The following is a 20,032-nucleotide window of genomic DNA, read 5'->3' on the forward strand; positions in this document are numbered from 1 at the left end:
TGATCCAGACTAAAATATCTCAACAGCTATTGGATAGATTGCCATTCAGAATGCTCAGTGCCCAGAGGATGAATCCTAATGACTTTGATGATCTCCTTACTTTCCCTTTAGCGCCACCGTGAGGCGGATATTTCTAGTGTTTAAGTGACATCAGTGTCTTTGTTCGTCACTTAACTTTCTATCTACAATCATCAGGTCAAAACTGTAGATGTGTTTCGAGTAACAACGATGTAAACCCATCCACGGCAACAGCTCCGGAAGTCAGGTGACGTAGTATAAAGAACCACAAAGTCCACATCTGGAGGACGGCGGGGTGGATAGAGGCACGTTTTAATCCAAACTGATCTTTTACTAAACCTCACCAAGAAATAGTGACACCAAGAGTCCTGACCAACACACACACACACACACACACACACACACACACACACACACACACACACGCCCGCTGCCCTTGGATTCTTTTCAGACCAAGGTGTCCACTGATGGAAAGCGCTCTCTGTCCACCCCCATCACCCTCACCTCCATATCCCAGATATCCACATGTGGCACCTCTCTGCACTGCAACACATTTCAACAACAACATTTACTGTTGAGTCCTTGAATCCTGTTTTAATTGGAAAGTACAGAAAACGAGATTCCAAAGCAAACTCTTGTCTACAGGACAAGACTTAATTAAAGAAACAAATCCTGAAGCATGCTGTGCTTGAGGAGGGAACCATATTGTCTCACGGTTTATTTGCTTCTAATCCAACTCGACATGTTTCTAGAATTTGCTTTAATCAAGTGGAAAGGTTCAAAAGGTCTTGTGGAGTGATTTGTTGTGTGTAAAGCAAATCTACTGGAGAAATCTGCATTTCCACACATTAAGGGATTTTGTTTTTTAAAGACAAATATAAACGAAAGCAGATTAAACGACTTGTTGAGATGGATTTTTTTTTTCTTCAGCCGTGTGGTGGCTATAGCTGAACCCAAAGCCTGTCTCAGGGAGGAGAACAAATCGGCTCCTTCATGGCCCAGTGAACCATCGACTCGGTAACCAGCAGAGGCCTTCAGATAGAAAAGATGCATGGTGCTTTAAACCATTGCAGCCCTCTGCTCTCTTGCCCCCCACACACCGTCTTTCCATTCCTTGCGATCGGGCTTGAAACCGCTGCTCCATGACACGGGGCATCACACGAAGAATAAAAATGAGGTGAGGCGGCTGGAAAATTGAACATGTTGTCAGGCCGCCACCGCTGTTTCTGTTTTTAGTGATTTAGGAACTGCAGGCTGCACTCGATTAGGGTCATTCATTTAGGGTAATGTAAATACAGTGATAGTGGGGTTGGCCATGTGAAGAAGGGGAATGTTTGCTGAGGTTATTGGTAATGGGAGTGCTACAGTGTGGTATTTTTCAAAATGGTGGTCAATGGGTTCTCTGTATATAGACTGGCAGTGTAGCTTTTTAAAATATAGACATTACAAGGAGAAAAACCACTTCACGTCTGCCACTTTAATATCAGCCAAGTTGTGCGGTAGTGCAGACATTTGGGTCATAGATGGTACCAGTGGGAATTACATTTGTAACCCGAGCAGTGTTGGTGCCTTGCTCGCTTAAGCCATAAAGTAAATTACACAAGCGGCTCTGAAATGTTTTAGAAGCCGCGTAAGGCCGATATACAGGGTAATGTATAGATGTTCACCTTAATCAGGGCATATTATACTTGATTTACACTCGCACACAAAATAAAAGTCTAGAAAGTGACGACACAATCGAAATATCTTCCTTCTGATCTCTGGTGTTCTTCTTTTTTTTTCGCTCACAATGTTTTCACCCACAAATGAAAACAAATATCAGCAGATTATCTTAATGCGGCGGCTGCAAAGCGAGCGGCTTACGTGCAATCTTTTATCTCTTGTTTTGTGTCGTTGCCTCGGTTTGACAGGAGAAAACAAATGAGCGCTCAAAAGCCAGTTCCCACATAGAAAAGGCTGCATATTTCACAAACAGCCTGCGTGTTTATTACAGATGTGAAATAATTGCTTTTTTTCCAACCACAGTACTGCCGAATCTCTGCAATGCTTAGAAATTTGATTTTAACAGGACCATGCTTCAACTAAACTTTACAGTGTTCTCGTAAAAGTCCCGTTTTCCAGTCAGTTTCCTCATTTAACCGTCTTGATCAGATTCCCAAAAGCAAAGAATTCACAAAGAATCTTTCTTTCTTGTAAAGAACTTATCAATTCATATGTATGGAATGGATGTTCTTCAGAAAGTGTGCTGCAGCTGGATGATTGTATTTTTATCTTTACATAATGATCATTTTATCAAATCATCTCACGGTCATCGTTTTGCTGGATAGACTAAGGTAAATATTTACTTTTATTTTTTTTTTCCGGTTAAGTTTAATGTTTTGTACCAGTTTCTATAGAAGAATCTGACTTTTATTCAGATGTTGCTTGGCTGATATAATTCAATTAAACCTGTTGTTATACTTGTGTACAACAAAGAGTCTTGTCATTCTAGGAACATGCAAATTGCTATAGATAATAAAAAATATATTAATTAAACATACAGAACAAACAAAGTAAAGTAATTACTAACAAAATAAAATAATATCCTCGCTGTGTGATGATCTGAAATACAGAAAAGTTCATTACTTGAACTGATGGAACATAAAAGATCAGAAGCAGCTCGCAGAGTGTGTGCGTTCTCATGGTTCTCTCTCGTTTAAATGTTAAACATTAAAGGAAAGTAAATCACTGGAGTGAACGACCTGCTGGAATGTCCAATAAAACAGCAGACGGTGGTCGTGACTCGCTCTCCCTCAGTCGGGTCGTTAGAAGTCAACCTCGCCGCTCTGGGCCGACCTCTGACACCTTGATAGCAGCCATGCTGTAATTTTCGTGTTGGCGTCTCGGGCTGGTTAGAGCATGTTTGAAAAGGACTGTGATAATATCTTATCTGTCCGACACGCACACACAAACCTCTCTCTCACACTTTGCCTTCAAACATAATACACAAAGTTAAACACACACACACACACACACACACACACACACACACACACACACACACACACACACACACACACACACACACACACAGTTTCATTGTTACACACCTTCTCAGTCACCCACTTTCCTGTATTGCAAACACATGGTGCACAAACTCCCTCTTATCTTAGTCCTTCTCTGATGTAATGACACACACACACACACACACACACACACTCCCCAAATGAGTAACAGCCCCCTGACTGCCACTCCGGGTCACTGATCACACGCTCCGTGACCTCTTAGGCAATGATACTTTAACTTTCCCTGATCATTGATCAATTTCGATCCATTGGATCTCCCTTTTTCTGTGTTTTCAATCGATATGATATTCATTGGATATGAGAAACTATATCTTCCGGAAATCATTAAAACTATTTCAAAAGCTGCTTTAATTAGAATTTGTTCATTCTAAGTAAGTAAAATGTATCATACTGACAAAACTGAACAGTATTTCACTGAAATCGTTTGTTAGTTTTGGGTTCTTTTTGTTTATCCTCTCCTTTTGTTTGTTGATATTTTGCTGTTTGTTCTATCTGCTTTTGGAGGTAGTTATCTTATTATCTTAAAACTTGTATTTAAAAAAAAAAAAGATCTTTAGTTTTATATTAGACTTCTGTCAAAACCTCAGTTAATGTGCCTAAATCAGGACTGCGTGGGTTCGTCTAGATCAGAATCGGCTGACTCTGCTGGAAAAATAAGCAAAGAAACACACAAGCGTCAACACATTTTAAGGCAAACATTGCTAAACTCCTACTGGTGCTTGGAGAAACATGACATCACCCTTTTCCCCGCTGACCCCCCGGACACACAAGCAAAAACACAAAGAAAGAAGTTTGTGTCCATGTTGGAATGGACTGAAATAAACTAAAAGTAATTCAACTAAACAAAAAAGAAACTCCCTTTAGTGAAGTAGATCATTGTGAGATGAACTAATTCGATTCTTAGAAAAGAGAAGTATCAAAAAAAAAAGAATTACCAAGGAAAGTTGTTCTTTCAGTGAAAGAGGAACTCCTGGAAATAGTTCACATCTCTTTCGATTCACAGCTTTGAAAAGTGATTCATGTTTTCAGTGTCCTGTCAAATCAGACCATCTTATTACAGAATATACGGTGCTGCGTAATGTATTGTAAGCTTTCTACAGATGTAATCCAACACCACAGACTGCCCTCCTCCCTCCTCCCTCCTCCCTCCTCCCGCGCACTAACAGAGACGTGGGACAGCGTTCCTCTCTTGACGAGCAGCAGCTCTTCTATCATGTGACAAAGTATCAGCGTTTGTAGAAGTGTCAGATTTTGGGGACGTGCACTTAAGCCTTCCCCCCGTATAGCCGCTCAGTGCCGAGCAAGAGCTTAGGCTAAATCGGCGAGGAGGACTGTGCCAAGAGAGAGAACGAGAGGGAAGATTTCAAACAGCTGCCCCTGAAAATAAGAGAGGCAAACATCGTTCAGGGCAGCGATGTGTGAGGAAACGCGAGTGGTGTTATTTTCACTGGAAAACCTGATCTGGATACTGTAAGAGGATCAAAATCTCAGCCGAGGACTTAAGCGATGACTTTACGTCCCAGTGTTAAAAAAAAAAGTTTCACTCCAAATATATATATATATAAATATCATAAAAAGATTTTTAATTTGAACAGTTTAAAAGAAAACAAAAGTATTGCTGGAGGTACTGTATGACTCCTGGAATGTATACCTAAAAATGAAAACCAACATCTTAAACTGTATTAAACACACGAGGTGTTCCAGTGAACCTTGTTTGCTGAAGCTGTTGCTTAATATAGCTGTCTTGATCTGATCATCACTGCCTCACTGTAATGCTGCCGTTGTTGGATGGAAACCCTTTACATGAAGCCCATGTGGGGCCCACTGAGTTATGGAGCCCAAATCCCACAGACAGGCGGAGGAGGTGAGACTTTCAGCTGCCTGTGACACAGATATGACGCAGCATCTAACGTCACGCCTCTTTAAGGGACAAGTTGACGGAAATCATATTTTTTTGCAACAGCCTTGAAAATCTCTGATTTGTTGTGCGATGGGGGAAAAGGTGATGATGAGTGTTGAACTTGTTCTGAACTCGTCTGAGTTCGTAACATTGAGGAGAGTTCGTGTCGTGTTCTGTCCCTGACTGAACAGATTTCACATTTTCAGGCAAGCCGAGAGGTCTAAGACGACGTGTACAAATGATCAGAATCAGCTTTATTGGCCAGGTGTGAGCACACAAACCAGGAACTGGACTCTCAATATACTTATACAGAGATAGAAATACGGCTAAAATATAGAATAGTCATTTATATAATATAGACACTTGTTATTCTTGGGCCCGGGTCAATACTGTGAAGGTATAGAATACAAACCATATTTAAGGGTTAAGACGTATTCAAATATTGTTTCAGTAATATTTACTCACGAGCAAACTGTCAGTGGTGTGAAATAAATGTGTCCTCTGCTTTCTTGTGTGTGCTTATGTGCTCTTGTGTGTTTTCTTTAATGCCGTCAACCTGAATTTGAGTCCCAGTACCCACACTTTTATTCCCCACGACAGCTGGACGATGGTAACGTTGTCCTTTTTCAAATCGCCTCCTTGGTAATGACGGTAATTATCATAATCTGAGTCCTCAAACAAGGCGTTTTTGGCCAGCGTCGTCGTCCATTTCACTCCTCAATCCAGAGCCTCATCAGTGGGTCCTTTGGGAGGTGTAACTGGCAAGGCCACTCCAGAGCCAGGCTCTTTGTGTGTTTGAGTGTGTGTGTGTGAGTGTGTGTGTCTGTGAGAGAGAGAGAGAGAGAGAGAGAGAGAGAGAGAGGGAGACACAGCACAAAAGCTTGCTCGAGGTTCCAGAGCGTGAACCAGAGAAGGCAGTCTGGAACAGTGCCAGTGCCATGACCTCGTGTAGTGTTGAAATATCTTTTCCAAACGTGTGTATTTTGTGCGTGTGTATCTGTGCATGCGTCTACATAAGTGTGTGTGTGTGTGTGGAATCACGGGGTGTTGACGCATGTGTTTTCGAGCTATGTTTCAGTTTGGGTGGTTTAATTCATGCAGGAGAGCTCTGAGTGGAGTAGGGCTGAGGGTTGTGTGCGCGGCTGTGATGTGCATCTGTGACTGCGCACATTTCAGCATGTTTTTGTGATGACTTGATCTTTTATGTGATCTTGCATTCATCCACACATGCATGTGCACACGTACATGTGTCATTGCATGTGTGTGTTTCTCTGTGTATACGTATTGGTCTTATATTACGTAATATATTTGCATTTATGTTACAATATGACAATATTACCATCAACAAACTTGAAAGAGAGGTACATCAGTTGCACGAGCACGCTGTTATTTCATAAACGGTATTAATAGCAGCAAATGATGAAAACGATCTGAATAGATTTCCAGCTGAGGACTGAGTTCGAGGCACTGCTTTATGTTTGTGCACCCTTTATGTGTAACATATGCGGCAATTTGTGAATGCGGCGTGTATAAAGAATATATGTTTCAGTGCATGTGCGTGTGTAAGTGCATAATGACAGGATACATGAACGCAGCGCTCTGTAGCTTTGAGGCCCAGTATTGGCCAGCATGTAGCTGCTGTTGCTCTCAGCCCACCGCAGCAGGCTAATAGATCACTGTCAGTTTCTCCTGTAATTACAGAGATATGACTGTGTCATTATAGAAATACCGCCCCTCCTCCGTCATTCCATGGCCATGTGCGTGCATGTGTGCGTGGGTGCTTCTGCTCGAGCGTGTAGGTAGACATTAAACTGTGAGTGTTCATGTGTAACTGCACAGGCACTACAAAGTGACGGCAGTTATCATTGATAATATATTCAACCTTTTTTGGAGCTGCACACAAGGCTTTGAAAGTATGTTAGGTAGCTATAGAGGGCGGGAAACCCACCCCCCTGTTCTCGCTAGCATCTGTTCCACTAGCTTCTGTAACTCAACAGTTCTGGATGCTATCTATTGTTTTACTGGAAGTGTTTAGGAAAGCTGGTTTGAAACTGTAGCAAACAAAGCTGCAAGCTGCTGTCCATTGGAGGCAGTTACATTTACTACAAGCTACCCAAAAAAAGCAGCTTAACGCTATGAAGCTACAGACCGCAAAGACAAAATGCAGCAAAATCAATGCAATGTAGCATTTTGTCGTGATAGCATGCTACAAATTAGCAAGCTACTGGAAACTCAACATGATTTTGAGAATAAATAAGCTCCATGAGACCTATACCTGGAAATGTACTGCATTCATACATCTGAATGGTATCCCCGATGTTGCTCAACATAGAAACGGGGGCCATCTTATCTAGTATTTAGCTTTTACTTTAACGTTAGCAGCAAACGCAAATCGGATTTTAGGATGTGAAGCTAATTGATTAGATATTTCTTACTGAACTGCTCATTTGGCATCACAGTTGACTTCTCTCCTTGTATTTTTGTACACACAGGGGCTTTTTATTTGTAGTGTTTTTTCAAAGAACGAGATATTTTCCAACACATTTTGTCACCTTTCGTTCTGATGATTCAGCCAAAGGGGGCTCTCTTCATCCATCCAAGGTTTTGGAAGTATTCCAACTGCTGGTCACCTAATATCGTCGATAAGAAAATGAAGAGGACTTTTACTTCTGGAACCCTTGACGTGCTTAAACAGATGAAAAATATCAAAATAAAGGAAAACGGATGCAGTTAAGGAAATTGCTGTTTCTAGAAAACGCCTCTTTGACAGGTTTGGAAATCTATATATATATATATACTCTATATATATATATATATATATATATATATATATAAAATATCCTTTGATTAACATACATTCTCATTGTCACACAAACATACGGTTGCGGTTTTAAAAGCCCACTCAACACATGCCACACTCTCTATATCTCACTCCCCGTCCTCTAACACTCACCCACGTGCTCAAATTCGCCTCAATGCAAACGCACTCCCTATAATTAATGAACATGAACGAGCATTAAAGTGATTTATTGAGCTGTTATTGGCCTTTTATTAAAGCCTGATTAATGGCTCGGAATACTTGGAAGTACTTTGCATGAAAAATACCGAGTTGAATGTTTGAACAAGAACATCAGCAATCGGCAGCGTCGATACGAAAGGAAAGTGTTGTCATCAGTCTTCAAAAGCTCCGATTGTTTTTCATCAACAAGTTCTGTTCTCACTTTAGCGTTTGCGTCACTAACATGTACTATATGCCACTGATGCTATTTCAGTCATGCTTGGCAGTGCTGTGAGTTGTGTTGTGCTGCCAAAAGATCCTTTTATTGTCTCCACTCCGACACGTACGAGTGCAGCAAGACCAAATCTGGAATCTCAATGAGCATCTTGTTGGAAACGCTGACTGGAAACGTTAAAGTCTGTTGTGATTTTTGGATCGTAAGACATACTGTTTCTGAGAAGTGAGCCGTGTTGTCTCCTCGCTCTCTGCCAGACCCACTCGGTTGCTCATTTGCTGATCTCTTACTGTTTTCGTGTCACTCAATCACTCCCTCTGCTCACGCTCGCTCTCACTCACTCACTCCGTCATCCTCTCTGTTTGCGTTCATATTCTCACACACAATGTACTTGTCTTTCTTTCGAGCGTGACAGACGTTATTTTTAGAGCCTTTTCTTTATGTGACAGTGTGTCGAAGCAGATGAATGTAGCTAAACTTTACTGCAGGGACCATGTTAAGAGTATTTCCAATAAGTTACAAAATCTCACAGTTTACAGACATTTTCAATTTTGATGAAGCAAAGCCAGCCTCTTACGAAGGAGTCGCCGGATTAGTAACTCTGTCTATTGCAGGGGTTTCACTAGGTTCCCAGTGGTATTACTTTTATAGACCAGCTGCTGGTCTGTCAGCTAGCAACTGCTCCTGTTGCTGCTGTTTCCATTTATTCTTTTTTGGGGGTTTCGCATTTCTTCATGATCCATAACGCGTTTGTTAACATTTTGTTGGCGAGTTGAAATGTCTTTCTATTTTGATGATATTCCTGAAAAGGTCGTTTCATAGATTTAGATTCTACGAATTGTTGACAGGACTTCTCTATTGCAGATGTTCTTTAAGCTGGTTTATGGTAGTAAACAATAAGGTTAGGCATTGAAATCAGATGGGTGAGGTTTGGTGTTGACCTTGTATGGTTCAGGCTGACATCATGTGAAACCTGGAAGTTTTTATGGTAGTCCCCCTTGTGGAATCCTCCAGTAACACACGTAGTACATATACTCATGTGAACAAATCCGTTCACGACGCAGACGGTTGTGAACGTGCTTGTTAAAATGCAAGTATATCTCCGGTTTTAAGGATGGGCCAAGGGTGCCACGATTCCCATATGTCTATGGCTATTACTTTGTGTTTCACCATAAAAAATGAGGTGACACTCACATTAGCTACATTTTTATATTACTTGTTCATACAGACAGAAGCAATCAACATTGGAATAGCCACATTAAAACCCTGATAAGTATGTTGTTATACCGTAGCAAAGATGGGCGACATGACAGCTCTTAATTGCCAGTCGCTGGTGAGATTTGACAATGTGGAGCTCAACCTCACTGCTCAAATTGGACACACACACACACACACACACACACACACACACACACACACACAAACACATACTAACCCAAACACCCAACTGAATTCATCCTGATGATCATTATAATTAGGCTACTTAGGCTTGTCTTTGGCATTAAGTTTATTGGTATAAATGTCATGGAAACTAATCTCCTTGGTTTATTTTTGCTTTGTGCACTCAGTGTGTATATAAAGTACTGGGTTTGTGAGTAGTGTGTTTTTTGTAAAGTTTTGTACCATTAAAAACTTATATCCTCCTATATAACATAATATTTTTCACGTGTTAATAAAAACAGGTTTGCATTGTTCAGATAATCCAGTGGGTTTTTAAATGGTAAGAGTGATTTCTCAGCCCATAAAAATCACCAAATTTGTAGATGAGTGGATTTCATAGGACAGCGACGCTATGCTTATTTCTGCCAAGATATTTAAGTACAATCAACCTATATTTGGCCCTAATTTTACATACAATTCACCGCTATTGTTATTCTCTTGTTTAAATCTCCCCCTGAGACGGCGGCCTTAATCTGAACACCTGCTGAAGTGATTAAACCGCAGACAGCAGACCCAGAGGAGGTGAGTGCTGACATTCAGGAGGACTATCGGCTCCTGTTTGCTAACAACAGTTTTCTTAAATGTGCCGTTATAATGAATTATACTGCAGTAGTACAGTGTAGCGAGTCATCAGCAGCTCTTATATGTGTCTAATAATCACATTTTTATCTTTATTTAGCCAGGAAAGTTGTTGAACAAGCACGCTCTAATTAATAATATGCAGTTACACCTGGGAGATGTGTGGCTGTTTACCACAGACAGGGTTTAGAAACACTGAGGTCATTAGAAATGTTATTATTGTATGAATATTTCCCTCATTTGATCAATTATTTCATCTTTCAATTGTATTTTTGGTATATTTGTATCTGTATTTGTATATTTATATTTGAAATTATGACCTAAAAAACATAAAGGTCTCAGAAATCTCAAAATCACCCTTCAACAATGTTTTGTAGAAACTGTGCAATTACGGCATAAACTCTTTCTCCGACTCTGAAAACTCCCAAATGTCCAAAAACAATAAGGACAACTTCTCAGTGAGCTAAACTTACTTTGCCCGAGGACACCTTCTGTCCTGGACCAGCTTGTCTTGTGTCCTCTTATGTTATGAACCTGCAGCCTTTCATACAAAATGCAACATGTATTGATTAAGCGCATGAAATGCTTCATCTTCAATATAGCATACAGGCAAAACAGTGAACACTACGGAACAAATGGGATAAAACTTGACAACAGTCATAATGATCCATCTTCCTTTGCACTCAGCTCTCTGTCCATGTTCAGCCTTCTTCACTATAATATCATGATGTGGATCTAAAGATATCACAATGCTCTCCTGTCACACTTCATCAGTATGTCAGAGAGCATTATTGATTCTTTATTGAGGTTAAAAATGGAGAGAGCACAAAATCCATCGCAGGTCATTAAAAACATTGTAGTGATTCTTCGGTTTCCAGGACACTTCATATCTATTTTGGATTAGAACTTGTTTTTGTATCTCTATAAATATACAAGATTATGTTTTACTTTTGGCAAAAGAATTTAGGGACAAAAATAGGATCCAGCATGCACCTCCAAACCGGAATATTGTGGACTATACTCTGCATTTACATCTCCAAAACAACCAAACCCGATGTGAAATCAGAGTGAACACATTCGGTCAGTGGGACAAACTATCACATGTAGATCAACCCAAAAAATAGAACGAATGCATCTCTCTAGAATCGTTTGCTCCTCGTGTGGACAAAGCTCAGATGTGGACTCGCGCCCGCTTGGTGGACACTGCCCACACCTTGTACCAGACTCACACGCCAGCGGGGAGTTTGCGTGCGCAGTTTTTTTTTCTCTCTCTCTCGCTCTCGCATGCGTCGGGAGCGCACAGGGGGCGCACCAGGTTGTCAGTTTGCTCCGGCTCCTTGTCGCGGTCGGTCGGTCTGTTGGACGCTGGTTGCGCGCAGTGGCGTCTCGCAGCAGGAATTTGGGGAGTGGAAATTCCGCTGTTACTTTCGCGGCTCGACTCGTATTCCTGACATTTCTGCTGTGACGGTCAGTCAGTCGCTGCGAACAGAGAGAGACAGAGAGAGAGAGAGAGAGAGAGAGAGAGAGCGAGAGAGAGAGAGAGAGCGAGAGAGAGAGAGAGAGAGAGAGAGAGAGGTGGAGAAAGAGCTGGACTGAAATAAGGAGCGAAGATCTTGGAGAGCAGCGCTCAGATGTTCCTCGCGGTTCGTTTTCACAGAATACCGCTGAACTACTGATTCCTCCTTTTCTTTTGGGTAAATTCTCCTCTTGGAAGTACGATTATCGATCCTGTTTGGTGTTTGATAAAGAACCGAGGGCGCACAGCTGCCACTGCTTGCGAACGGATTTTTCCCCCTTTTTTGATTCTTGTTTTCTGCTTTTGGATTATTATCTTTTTTTAAATTCGAGATGGCAAGTTGTTCCCTGACAGACGCAGGGATCTGGTGCTGAAGCTCGCAGGATGCTGGGGACCCTACAACAAGCAGATCTCTTACTTTGAGACAATTATTTTTCTCTCTTTTGGACGTAAACCCCACTGGACGTTTTTTGCTGTCTTTATTTTCTTTTACATAATGTCTGTGTTGTACAATCTAAGGATGCGTAGTGGATTGCTATTGTTCCTTTTCACCCAAGTCATCCTGGTTGCCTCGTTGACTCAGACCGGTAGGTGTTTGCTTGTGTGTGGATATGTTGTGGCTTGACAACAGGCAGGCTGGTTTAAACATTGATCCGTTTTTGCATCATTTTTGCACCATTGTTGCCTCTCACCTGTTATGCCTCGGCTTTCCCTCTGAGAGCATGTCTGCAGGGGTTCCACACTGTTTGCACTATAATTACCCTAATAGATGAATAATAATTAAGGATATAATACAAAATAAACCAAAAACGGATTATATTTCGCAAAATATGCATAAAGTACTTTACAATCACGACAAACTGACAATGTATTATCACAGATAGGTACTTACTATGTGAAGATGTCCTTATTGTAATGCAAATATTACACATTTCGCGCTTCAGCCGTTCAAAAACGTATTTTTTGGAGCTGTTGCCGCCTTGCCACTGAAGCCTGATATGGGCTACAAGCAATTTCATAAATCTTTCATTGAGAAAATTAAATTGAATCACACCGCCCGTTTGCGGGAGGAGCAGCAGCCAGCTCACCTCACCTTCAAGTGCGTAATCACACCTTATGGCTGCCGCATACCTTACTTTATACCCCACCTTTTCTATAAAAAAAATAAAAATTGTGTAACTGAGTTGTATCACCTTCTTGAGGCTGATGGAATCATTCGGGATGTGGAGTTATAGTCACAATGCGCGGAGGCGCAGATATCAGTGATTTCCTGTCAACATCATTTCTGCTCTACTGGTGGATTTATGGATTTATGGTGATCCCCAGCTGGAAGTCTTATCCTCACTCCCTTGCTGATGCAGTTTAAGCCTTCACACTAAAATGTGCTGCCAGTCAACATCCTGAGTGCCCAGGAAAGTCCATTTCTCTCTCCACTAACTGCACAACTTTCTTCCTTCTCTTGCTGCGCAGATAAATGCGGGGGGACTATAGAGATACACACCGCGGACTACCTGACCTCCCCGGGCTATCCGGGCGCCTACCCGCCCTCCCAGCAGTGCGTGTGGGTGATAACAGCCCCCGAGCCTGGTCAGAAGATCCTCATCAACTTCAATCCGCATTTTGATCTGGAGGACAGAGACTGCAAGTAAGAGTTCAACCCCTCACACTCTCTCTCACTCTCTCTCTCTATCTATTCTCCTTCTCCCACCCCTCTATTGCGCTCTCCTCAACCCTGCCTGGATACAGTGTGAAACTCTGCCACCTATTGGTCAAAGAGTTCTACATCTGCTCCCAGGGAGCTGGAGGTACAAGGATGAGATGAGGCTGCTGGAAATGACTTCAGAGGAAGTGGGATTTGTTGGGTTTTGCATTTCACACTCGACGAGGAGGGTGTTTGTCTTACGGGCATTTGGGTTTTTGGCACGAACTAAGATGGAATCTCTGATTGCACCAGCTTTGTATTGATGGCGTTCAGTTTGCTCATAGAGAAATGGTGTTTACTTTTCATTTGGAGGCAGAGCTTACCTGTTTGTGTTTGGAGGAGGAATAGAGTTTGTCTGGCTCTTTTGTTTGCAGGAATAGAACCTTCAGGGATCTAATTAGATTTTTACAAATTGTTGGAAGTGCTGCTGTCAGGTCTTTGTGAGTCTGAGGATGTTTGAGGAGACACAAACGTGAGCCGAGGATTTAGTCTGAAGCAGCTTAGTTTGCTCGCCTTGTGCTTGATCATCCACCTTCACTATTTTTATTATAATAATAATAATAAGTATTATTATTATCATTATCTCTGCCAGGAGATACTGAGCTTGGTTGTGTGAGTGAGTGTGTGCATGTGAGTATTTGAGTATGTGCATCTCTGCGTCTGTCCATGGCTATTCTTACACGCTGCTCCACCAAACTGCACAAAATGTGGGTTCTCGTTTATGGCTGAATGCTCAAGGACATCTCGTGGTTGCGGGGATTCACACTTCTTCATAACACCTTTTATTGCCCGTTTGATACCGCCGTTGATTGACTGCCGACTCCTCACTCACTACTCTTACTAAAATGAGAGTGTCTGTTGTGTGAGTGAGAAACGCGTCTGTTACACTTGCAGTCTAGACAGGGGGTAAGCCAATTTTGGGTTGAATACATTTTAATCAAACATTAGAGCTGTGGTAGCTGCAGACACGTCCGTTAGAGATCTGCACTCTTAGACATTTATGTCTGTTTTCTTGCATTTTATTGGCAATTGATGGAGAAAACAATTGTCAGATGAATCGATGATGAAAGTCAACGTTAACGCAGCCCTGTTAGCGTATCTGGCTCTGCACTGGCCAAAGCAATGGGTGATTTTTGGTTAAAAAACTTTCTTACAAGACATTCACTTTTCCATACAGACACTCAAACGTGCATCACAAACCATTCCTACACACGTCCGATGGTGTTTTCCTGAGCGTTACTCCACTAAACCTGTAAATAAGCGCCCATGCAAACACACACCCCCACACACACACACAGACACCCGTCTCTCTGACCCAGAGACACACACTGGACTGTGTGCATCTGCACAACAGCCCATGTGTTGCTCTCTCTTCCATAAATAAGCCTGTTTTTATGTCGACTCCTCTGTCTTTTTTAAAAGCTCCATAAACGGCTCCTGTGTAAATCACGGCCGGCTGTCCAGCGCCGTCTCACAGATGGGGTCCTCCAATACTATTGGATCATGTTGCACCACCAGGGGCCTAATAAACCACCAGGACATTAGAGCCACTCAGGACAGATAGTGGATATTGTGTGTCTTTCAGGGGATAACAGGCCCTCCTCAGTGTTGTAAGCAAACGTTCAGGAAAGCTTTCTTCAGGGACAACCTCATTCTGCAATGAACTTATTTTGTGTGGTAACCCAGGGAGCAGTATAAGTTTAAGTGCTTAATGAAATGTAATAAATCTTGGTCATAAAATTTTAGCCAGCGGTTGGCTCTGTAGTCACACCACCAGCAGAGTATTATTGTCTGCTTAAATTACTCTTCCATAGGTTAATGTGCTGGAATAAGGCCATTGTAAAGCCAAATATAAAGGTTTAGTCAGTCTAGTGATATGTTCTTATCCAGAGATGAAAAGATTCTGGTATCCGACAAAAGAACCAGAGGAGGGTTTTCAGGTCTTAAGATGTCAAAATGTATCTTTTTAATGCATTTAAAGAGGCTCTTCTAGTTCTTTGTCAGCGTCCAGGCTCTTTGTTTGAATGTGATGAGACTGTAAGCGTGCAGTCAAGAGAAATACTTCCACATTAAGGTTGAAATCTACAGGATTCAAACCTGTGACCGTTCAACAGCCCGGCCGACCCTGCAGCCACCTTAACGTGTCATTTGGCGGTTTTCTTCGGGGGTCTCGGTTTTGCTCGATTGGTTTCATTATTTGTTGTGTGAGTTTATGTTGGATGATGGCGGGGTGTAGCTCATAGCTCTCTCAATTGGCAGCAGCAGTGTTGTTTTTGGGAGCGAGTCAAATGTTCGAAATATGCCCATTGAGGGGGGCCTTGAGCCTTTGGCGAGACCGCAGCCCCACTTCAAAATTTCCTGAGATGATATTTAAGAGTTTTATTTCACTGTTTGATGCCAAAAGACGCATCGTCAGCTTCAAAACATGGTACTGCAGTAGTCCCGGTCCAATCCCGGTCTGAGTTTGGAAACAACAGCAGAATATAATGTTTTACCGTTTGAAGTCTAAAAGGTTGTGCATTAACCTCTGCAGGTAGACCGGAGAGACATGGGACAACCAGCATCTGCTCTGCTGAAGTGTCCATGAGCAATTTTGACATCACTTAATGCTTTCGGTAATTAATTAAGCCGACATATCCAAAAATGTTCTGGTTCCAGCCTCTGAAACGTGAGGATTTTCTGCATTTCCCTGTTTTATATCATCGTTAAGTGAACATCTTTGGGTTTTGGACTGAAAACCAACAGTCCAAAACCCAACAAATACAATTTACTATCAGAAGAAAAGCAACAAATCCTCATAATTTGGCGGCTGAAACCAGTGGATATACAGTATATATATATATTTTTAGGAGCATATACTGCATAAGGAGCAGTGTGTATTTAGCTTAGCTCTTAGGAGCCTGTTGGATTTCAGTGTCTGCAGGGAAATCAAGCCAGTGGCCTTTATGTTACAGGACACGTTCAATAACACTCTACCATCCAAGTTTTCATTCATATATACTCTCCTGATTGAAATTTATTGTTGGGATGACACCCCCCCTCCTCCTCCTCCATCAGATAGCCTGTCGCTGCTTGCCCATTTCTCCCAGTCCCCTAATTAAATTACTGGACCAAAATGGAACAAACACGTTCCAGTGCTGAGAAACATGTCTGCAGTTAAGCAGCCAAACAAAGGAGCCATAGCACCGGCTTCCAAAAGCAAACGCAGGCTACAGTTCCGGCATCTGTGTGACAAAATATCTTGCCGGTGCACCCTCATGACCCAGGGTTTGTAATTATGATCCCCAATTACAGCGCTTTTAAAAATACACATTTGTCAGCCAGGGAAATGTCTTCTGCTGGTGTGATTCATGAAGGAGGGAACGTTGGGGGAGTTTTGTACTAAAAGTAGTCAGTTTGGAAACAATGACACAATATTACAAGAACAACAACAATATAAGATATAACATAAAGTGTAGCTTCATGGCGCCAGAGAAATAACACAAATGTGCTGGTTCATGAACTTGTAATTCCCAAAAAATAGCATCTTTCAAGAAGGACTTGAGGGTTGAATAGATTAATTTGTGGTTCACAAGGCCTTCGGAAGCTTCTGCAAAAACAGACAGTCTGGGTGATAATTCCATCCACAACCTTTTACTTCCACAAAAGTGACACAATCTGCGCTCAGTGAACAGACGTTGGTTTTCTCGACGAGAACCAGTAACACTTTTTGTTCAGACACCCTGAGATCCATCGGCTCTGCCTCCGTAGCCAATCTGGAGGGGCACCAGAACAAGTCTTGTCTCACGTCCACGTCTGAAATAGCGCGGCCGATAAAGCGAATCCCCGCGGAGCGCGATAAAATAGAGCAGAGGCATCGGGAAGGAACATGCGTCGGTGGACGGGATAATTTGGGACATCTTTTTAGGAGTTGGCTGAACTGTTTCCTCCCACATGAGCCTGTACTGGCACAGTCCTCACCTCACACATACAAGACACACACAAACACACGCACAGCAACCTAACTTTCTGTCACTTGTAGTATGCTTCATGTGCACTCTGTGGTGCAAACACGGCTACAGTGTGCATGCTCTTGGGCAGTTTTGTGCCCACAGGGACACAAAGAGACAGAAAATATCACTCAAGGGAAAATCTAAGAAAAGAAATTGCTATGGCCGTCACAGTCACCAAATCTCAACCCAACACCTACGGGAGATTTTGGAGCGATGTTTCGACCAAACACAGAATGATTAAACATCCTTTTCAACGTTTGTGTTCATCCAGAATTTAATATACTTGTAGAATATATGCAAAGGAGAAATGAAGTCAATCAAAGTATCCAGTATTAGTAAAAAAAGAAATAACAAAAATGTTTTCCGAAGCAGAGACACAGTCACACGGCCGCAGCCTGCAGTCGTCACATGAATGGAAACACACATTTGGAAGGCATTTGCGTGGGTCTGTGTGTATGTGTGGGAGCTGTGTTGTTTACAAAGTCAGTTGTGGATTTGCCCTTTCAATCATTTCATGTTTTCAAAGTTCATCTGACTCTGCTTATCAAGAAAACTTCAACAAATCAAGCATTTTTGAAGTATTTGAAATATACAGTATTTTCTGTTGGTAAAAACAAATGGATGGATGAATAGATTGCTAGATGATAATGGATAGATGGGTGGATGGATGGATGGATTGCAATTCGATGGTGGCTGTGGATGGATGGATCTGCAAATAGATGAATGAAGATGATGGGTAGAATGATGGCCGACCGGAGGGCAGACTCAAAGAGATCGATTGAAGAATGGACGTATTGTTGAATGATAGATGGAAGGATTGTGGGATGGAAGCACGGACTGCTGAATGGATGGATACACATTTGGACAAACTTCAGCCCCCAGTTCATTCCTGATCAACTCTTCTTGGGAAAGTGCGAAACAAGCAACTCTGCCGTCAGTTGTTTAGTCTCGTGTTTGTGCCGCAGCAAAGGAAATTCTGATGAATCGCAGCCTTTAAGTGGCTTTAGACCGAGGCATTATTTCACCAGCGGTCCTTTGCTCAGCATTCAGTCTGACTTTGCCAGTTTCAAAGACAAATAGAAGCAGCCCTTCCAGATGGTTGTATTTTTCAGTTCCAAAGCCGCCGCACAAAACAGGAAGACTAAATGTGCTGCCGTCACAGATCGGTTAGCCCGTGGCGCGCTGCCAAGGAAAGTTAAGGCGTCAGCCATCAAAAATAATTTGGTTGTTTGTTCAGTGTTTTGCAGCGATGTGTTTTTTCTATTTGTTACTTTGGAGTAGAAAACAGCCGTGAGAATTAGGTCAATGGCAGATGGATATTTGTTTTGCTTTCTTGTTTGTAGTCTCAATGAGCAAATGTCCTGTCTTATGGAATATCACTCCCATTTTTTACTTCTGTGTTAAACTGAAAACGTTTGTAATTTCTCATGAACAGACAAAACATATTTCTGCTCTGTTTTGTTTGGTTTGGCTCCACAGTGATTGTTAAAAATAGAGGTATTACTAATTTGTGAAAAAGCCATAAAAAAATGCTCACATGATTTGGGTAGAAGAACAGAGATTAACAGATCTACAGATCAGCATACCTCTCCCTTTTCTCATGCCATCTTTGCTTTGCAAAATGACTTCATTCCCCACGTTGCAATGGGGCCTCGGTTGGGGAGTCGCTCCTGCTGAGCTTAAACTACTCAAACAGAGGACATGAGTTTAATCATAATTTGGTCATTCAGTGTGATCTACACAGAGCTTGGATCATTAAAGGAAACGAGACAACAGGAAAAAGCGACAGATGTAGAGGAAAGAAAGAAATAGAGGTGTGGAAAGAGAGAGCAGACGAGTAGAGACAGACTCGGAGTATAGAGGGCTTCAGGCTGGTTGGCATGGTCAATCTCATCCTGACCTCGGTGACAGACCTCTCGCTGTCTCTCTCTTCCTCCTCCACCCTCAGGCTGTTTTGTCGTTTTTTTTTCAGACCGTCACCTCCTGCACCATCACTCTCTCTCTCTCTCTCTCTCTGTCTCTCTCTCTCTCTGTCTCTCTCTCTCTCTGTCTCTTCTCACTCTCTGAACTCCATGTGCACCCGTTATGTTTTCATTCCCTTTTTTTTCTCCACTGCTCCTCCATTTAGATAGATGATGCTGAATCTTTTCGGTTTGTATCTGAACCACATTATCAGCAAAGACTTGTTTGAAACATTTCATTCTGGTAAAATAATTAACTTGAAAAAGGCTAAAGATACTTAGTCAAGTTACTCAGTCGTGACTGAATAATTGGACGCTTGAGGGATGAACTCCACAAAAAGCTGAAATACAATGGCCCAAAAACATCGCTAACATTTTAGCAAACGATTGGCCTTTTAGACATCCAGCAGAGAGCAACATTAGCATTCATGTGAAGTCATGTTTCTGAGAAAAACAAACTGGGTCTTTAGCTGCTAAACACTCTCTGCTCGCAGTCAATAACTGTTACAGGCAAGTGGGTTACAGAGGGTTTATCAGAACTGATTTCTTTTCTCCAGAAAATAGCTGCTTCATCTGAGTGATGATAAAACCTGGAACTAAAAATGTGAGGTTGAACCAGAGGTGTT

The 20,032-nt window shown here is 42.0% G+C and overlaps 1 protein-coding gene across 1 annotated transcript in view; it reads left to right on the top strand.

Annotated features, from left to right (window-relative positions):
- The first annotated feature begins 11,577 nt into the window (after window positions 1-11,577).
- The window catches only part of LOC142956629 (neuropilin-1a-like), a 68,162-nt gene continuing 59,707 nt past the window's right edge, over window positions 11,578-20,032 (top strand). The window contains exons 1-2 of the mRNA XM_076098294.1: window positions 11,578-12,338; window positions 13,222-13,396. Of these exons, the coding sequence (XP_075954409.1) occupies window positions 12,248-12,338; window positions 13,222-13,396 (266 nt within the window). The 5' untranslated portion in view covers window positions 11,578-12,247. The remainder of the gene's footprint in view (window positions 12,339-13,221; window positions 13,397-20,032) is intronic.

The sequence above is a fragment of the Anarhichas minor genome, unplaced genomic scaffold, assembly GCF_050575085.1.
Source record: "Anarhichas minor isolate MPS153535 unplaced genomic scaffold, ASM5057508v1 ptg000024l, whole genome shotgun sequence".
In the NCBI taxonomy this organism is placed as follows: domain Eukaryota; kingdom Metazoa; phylum Chordata; class Actinopteri; order Perciformes; family Anarhichadidae; genus Anarhichas; species Anarhichas minor.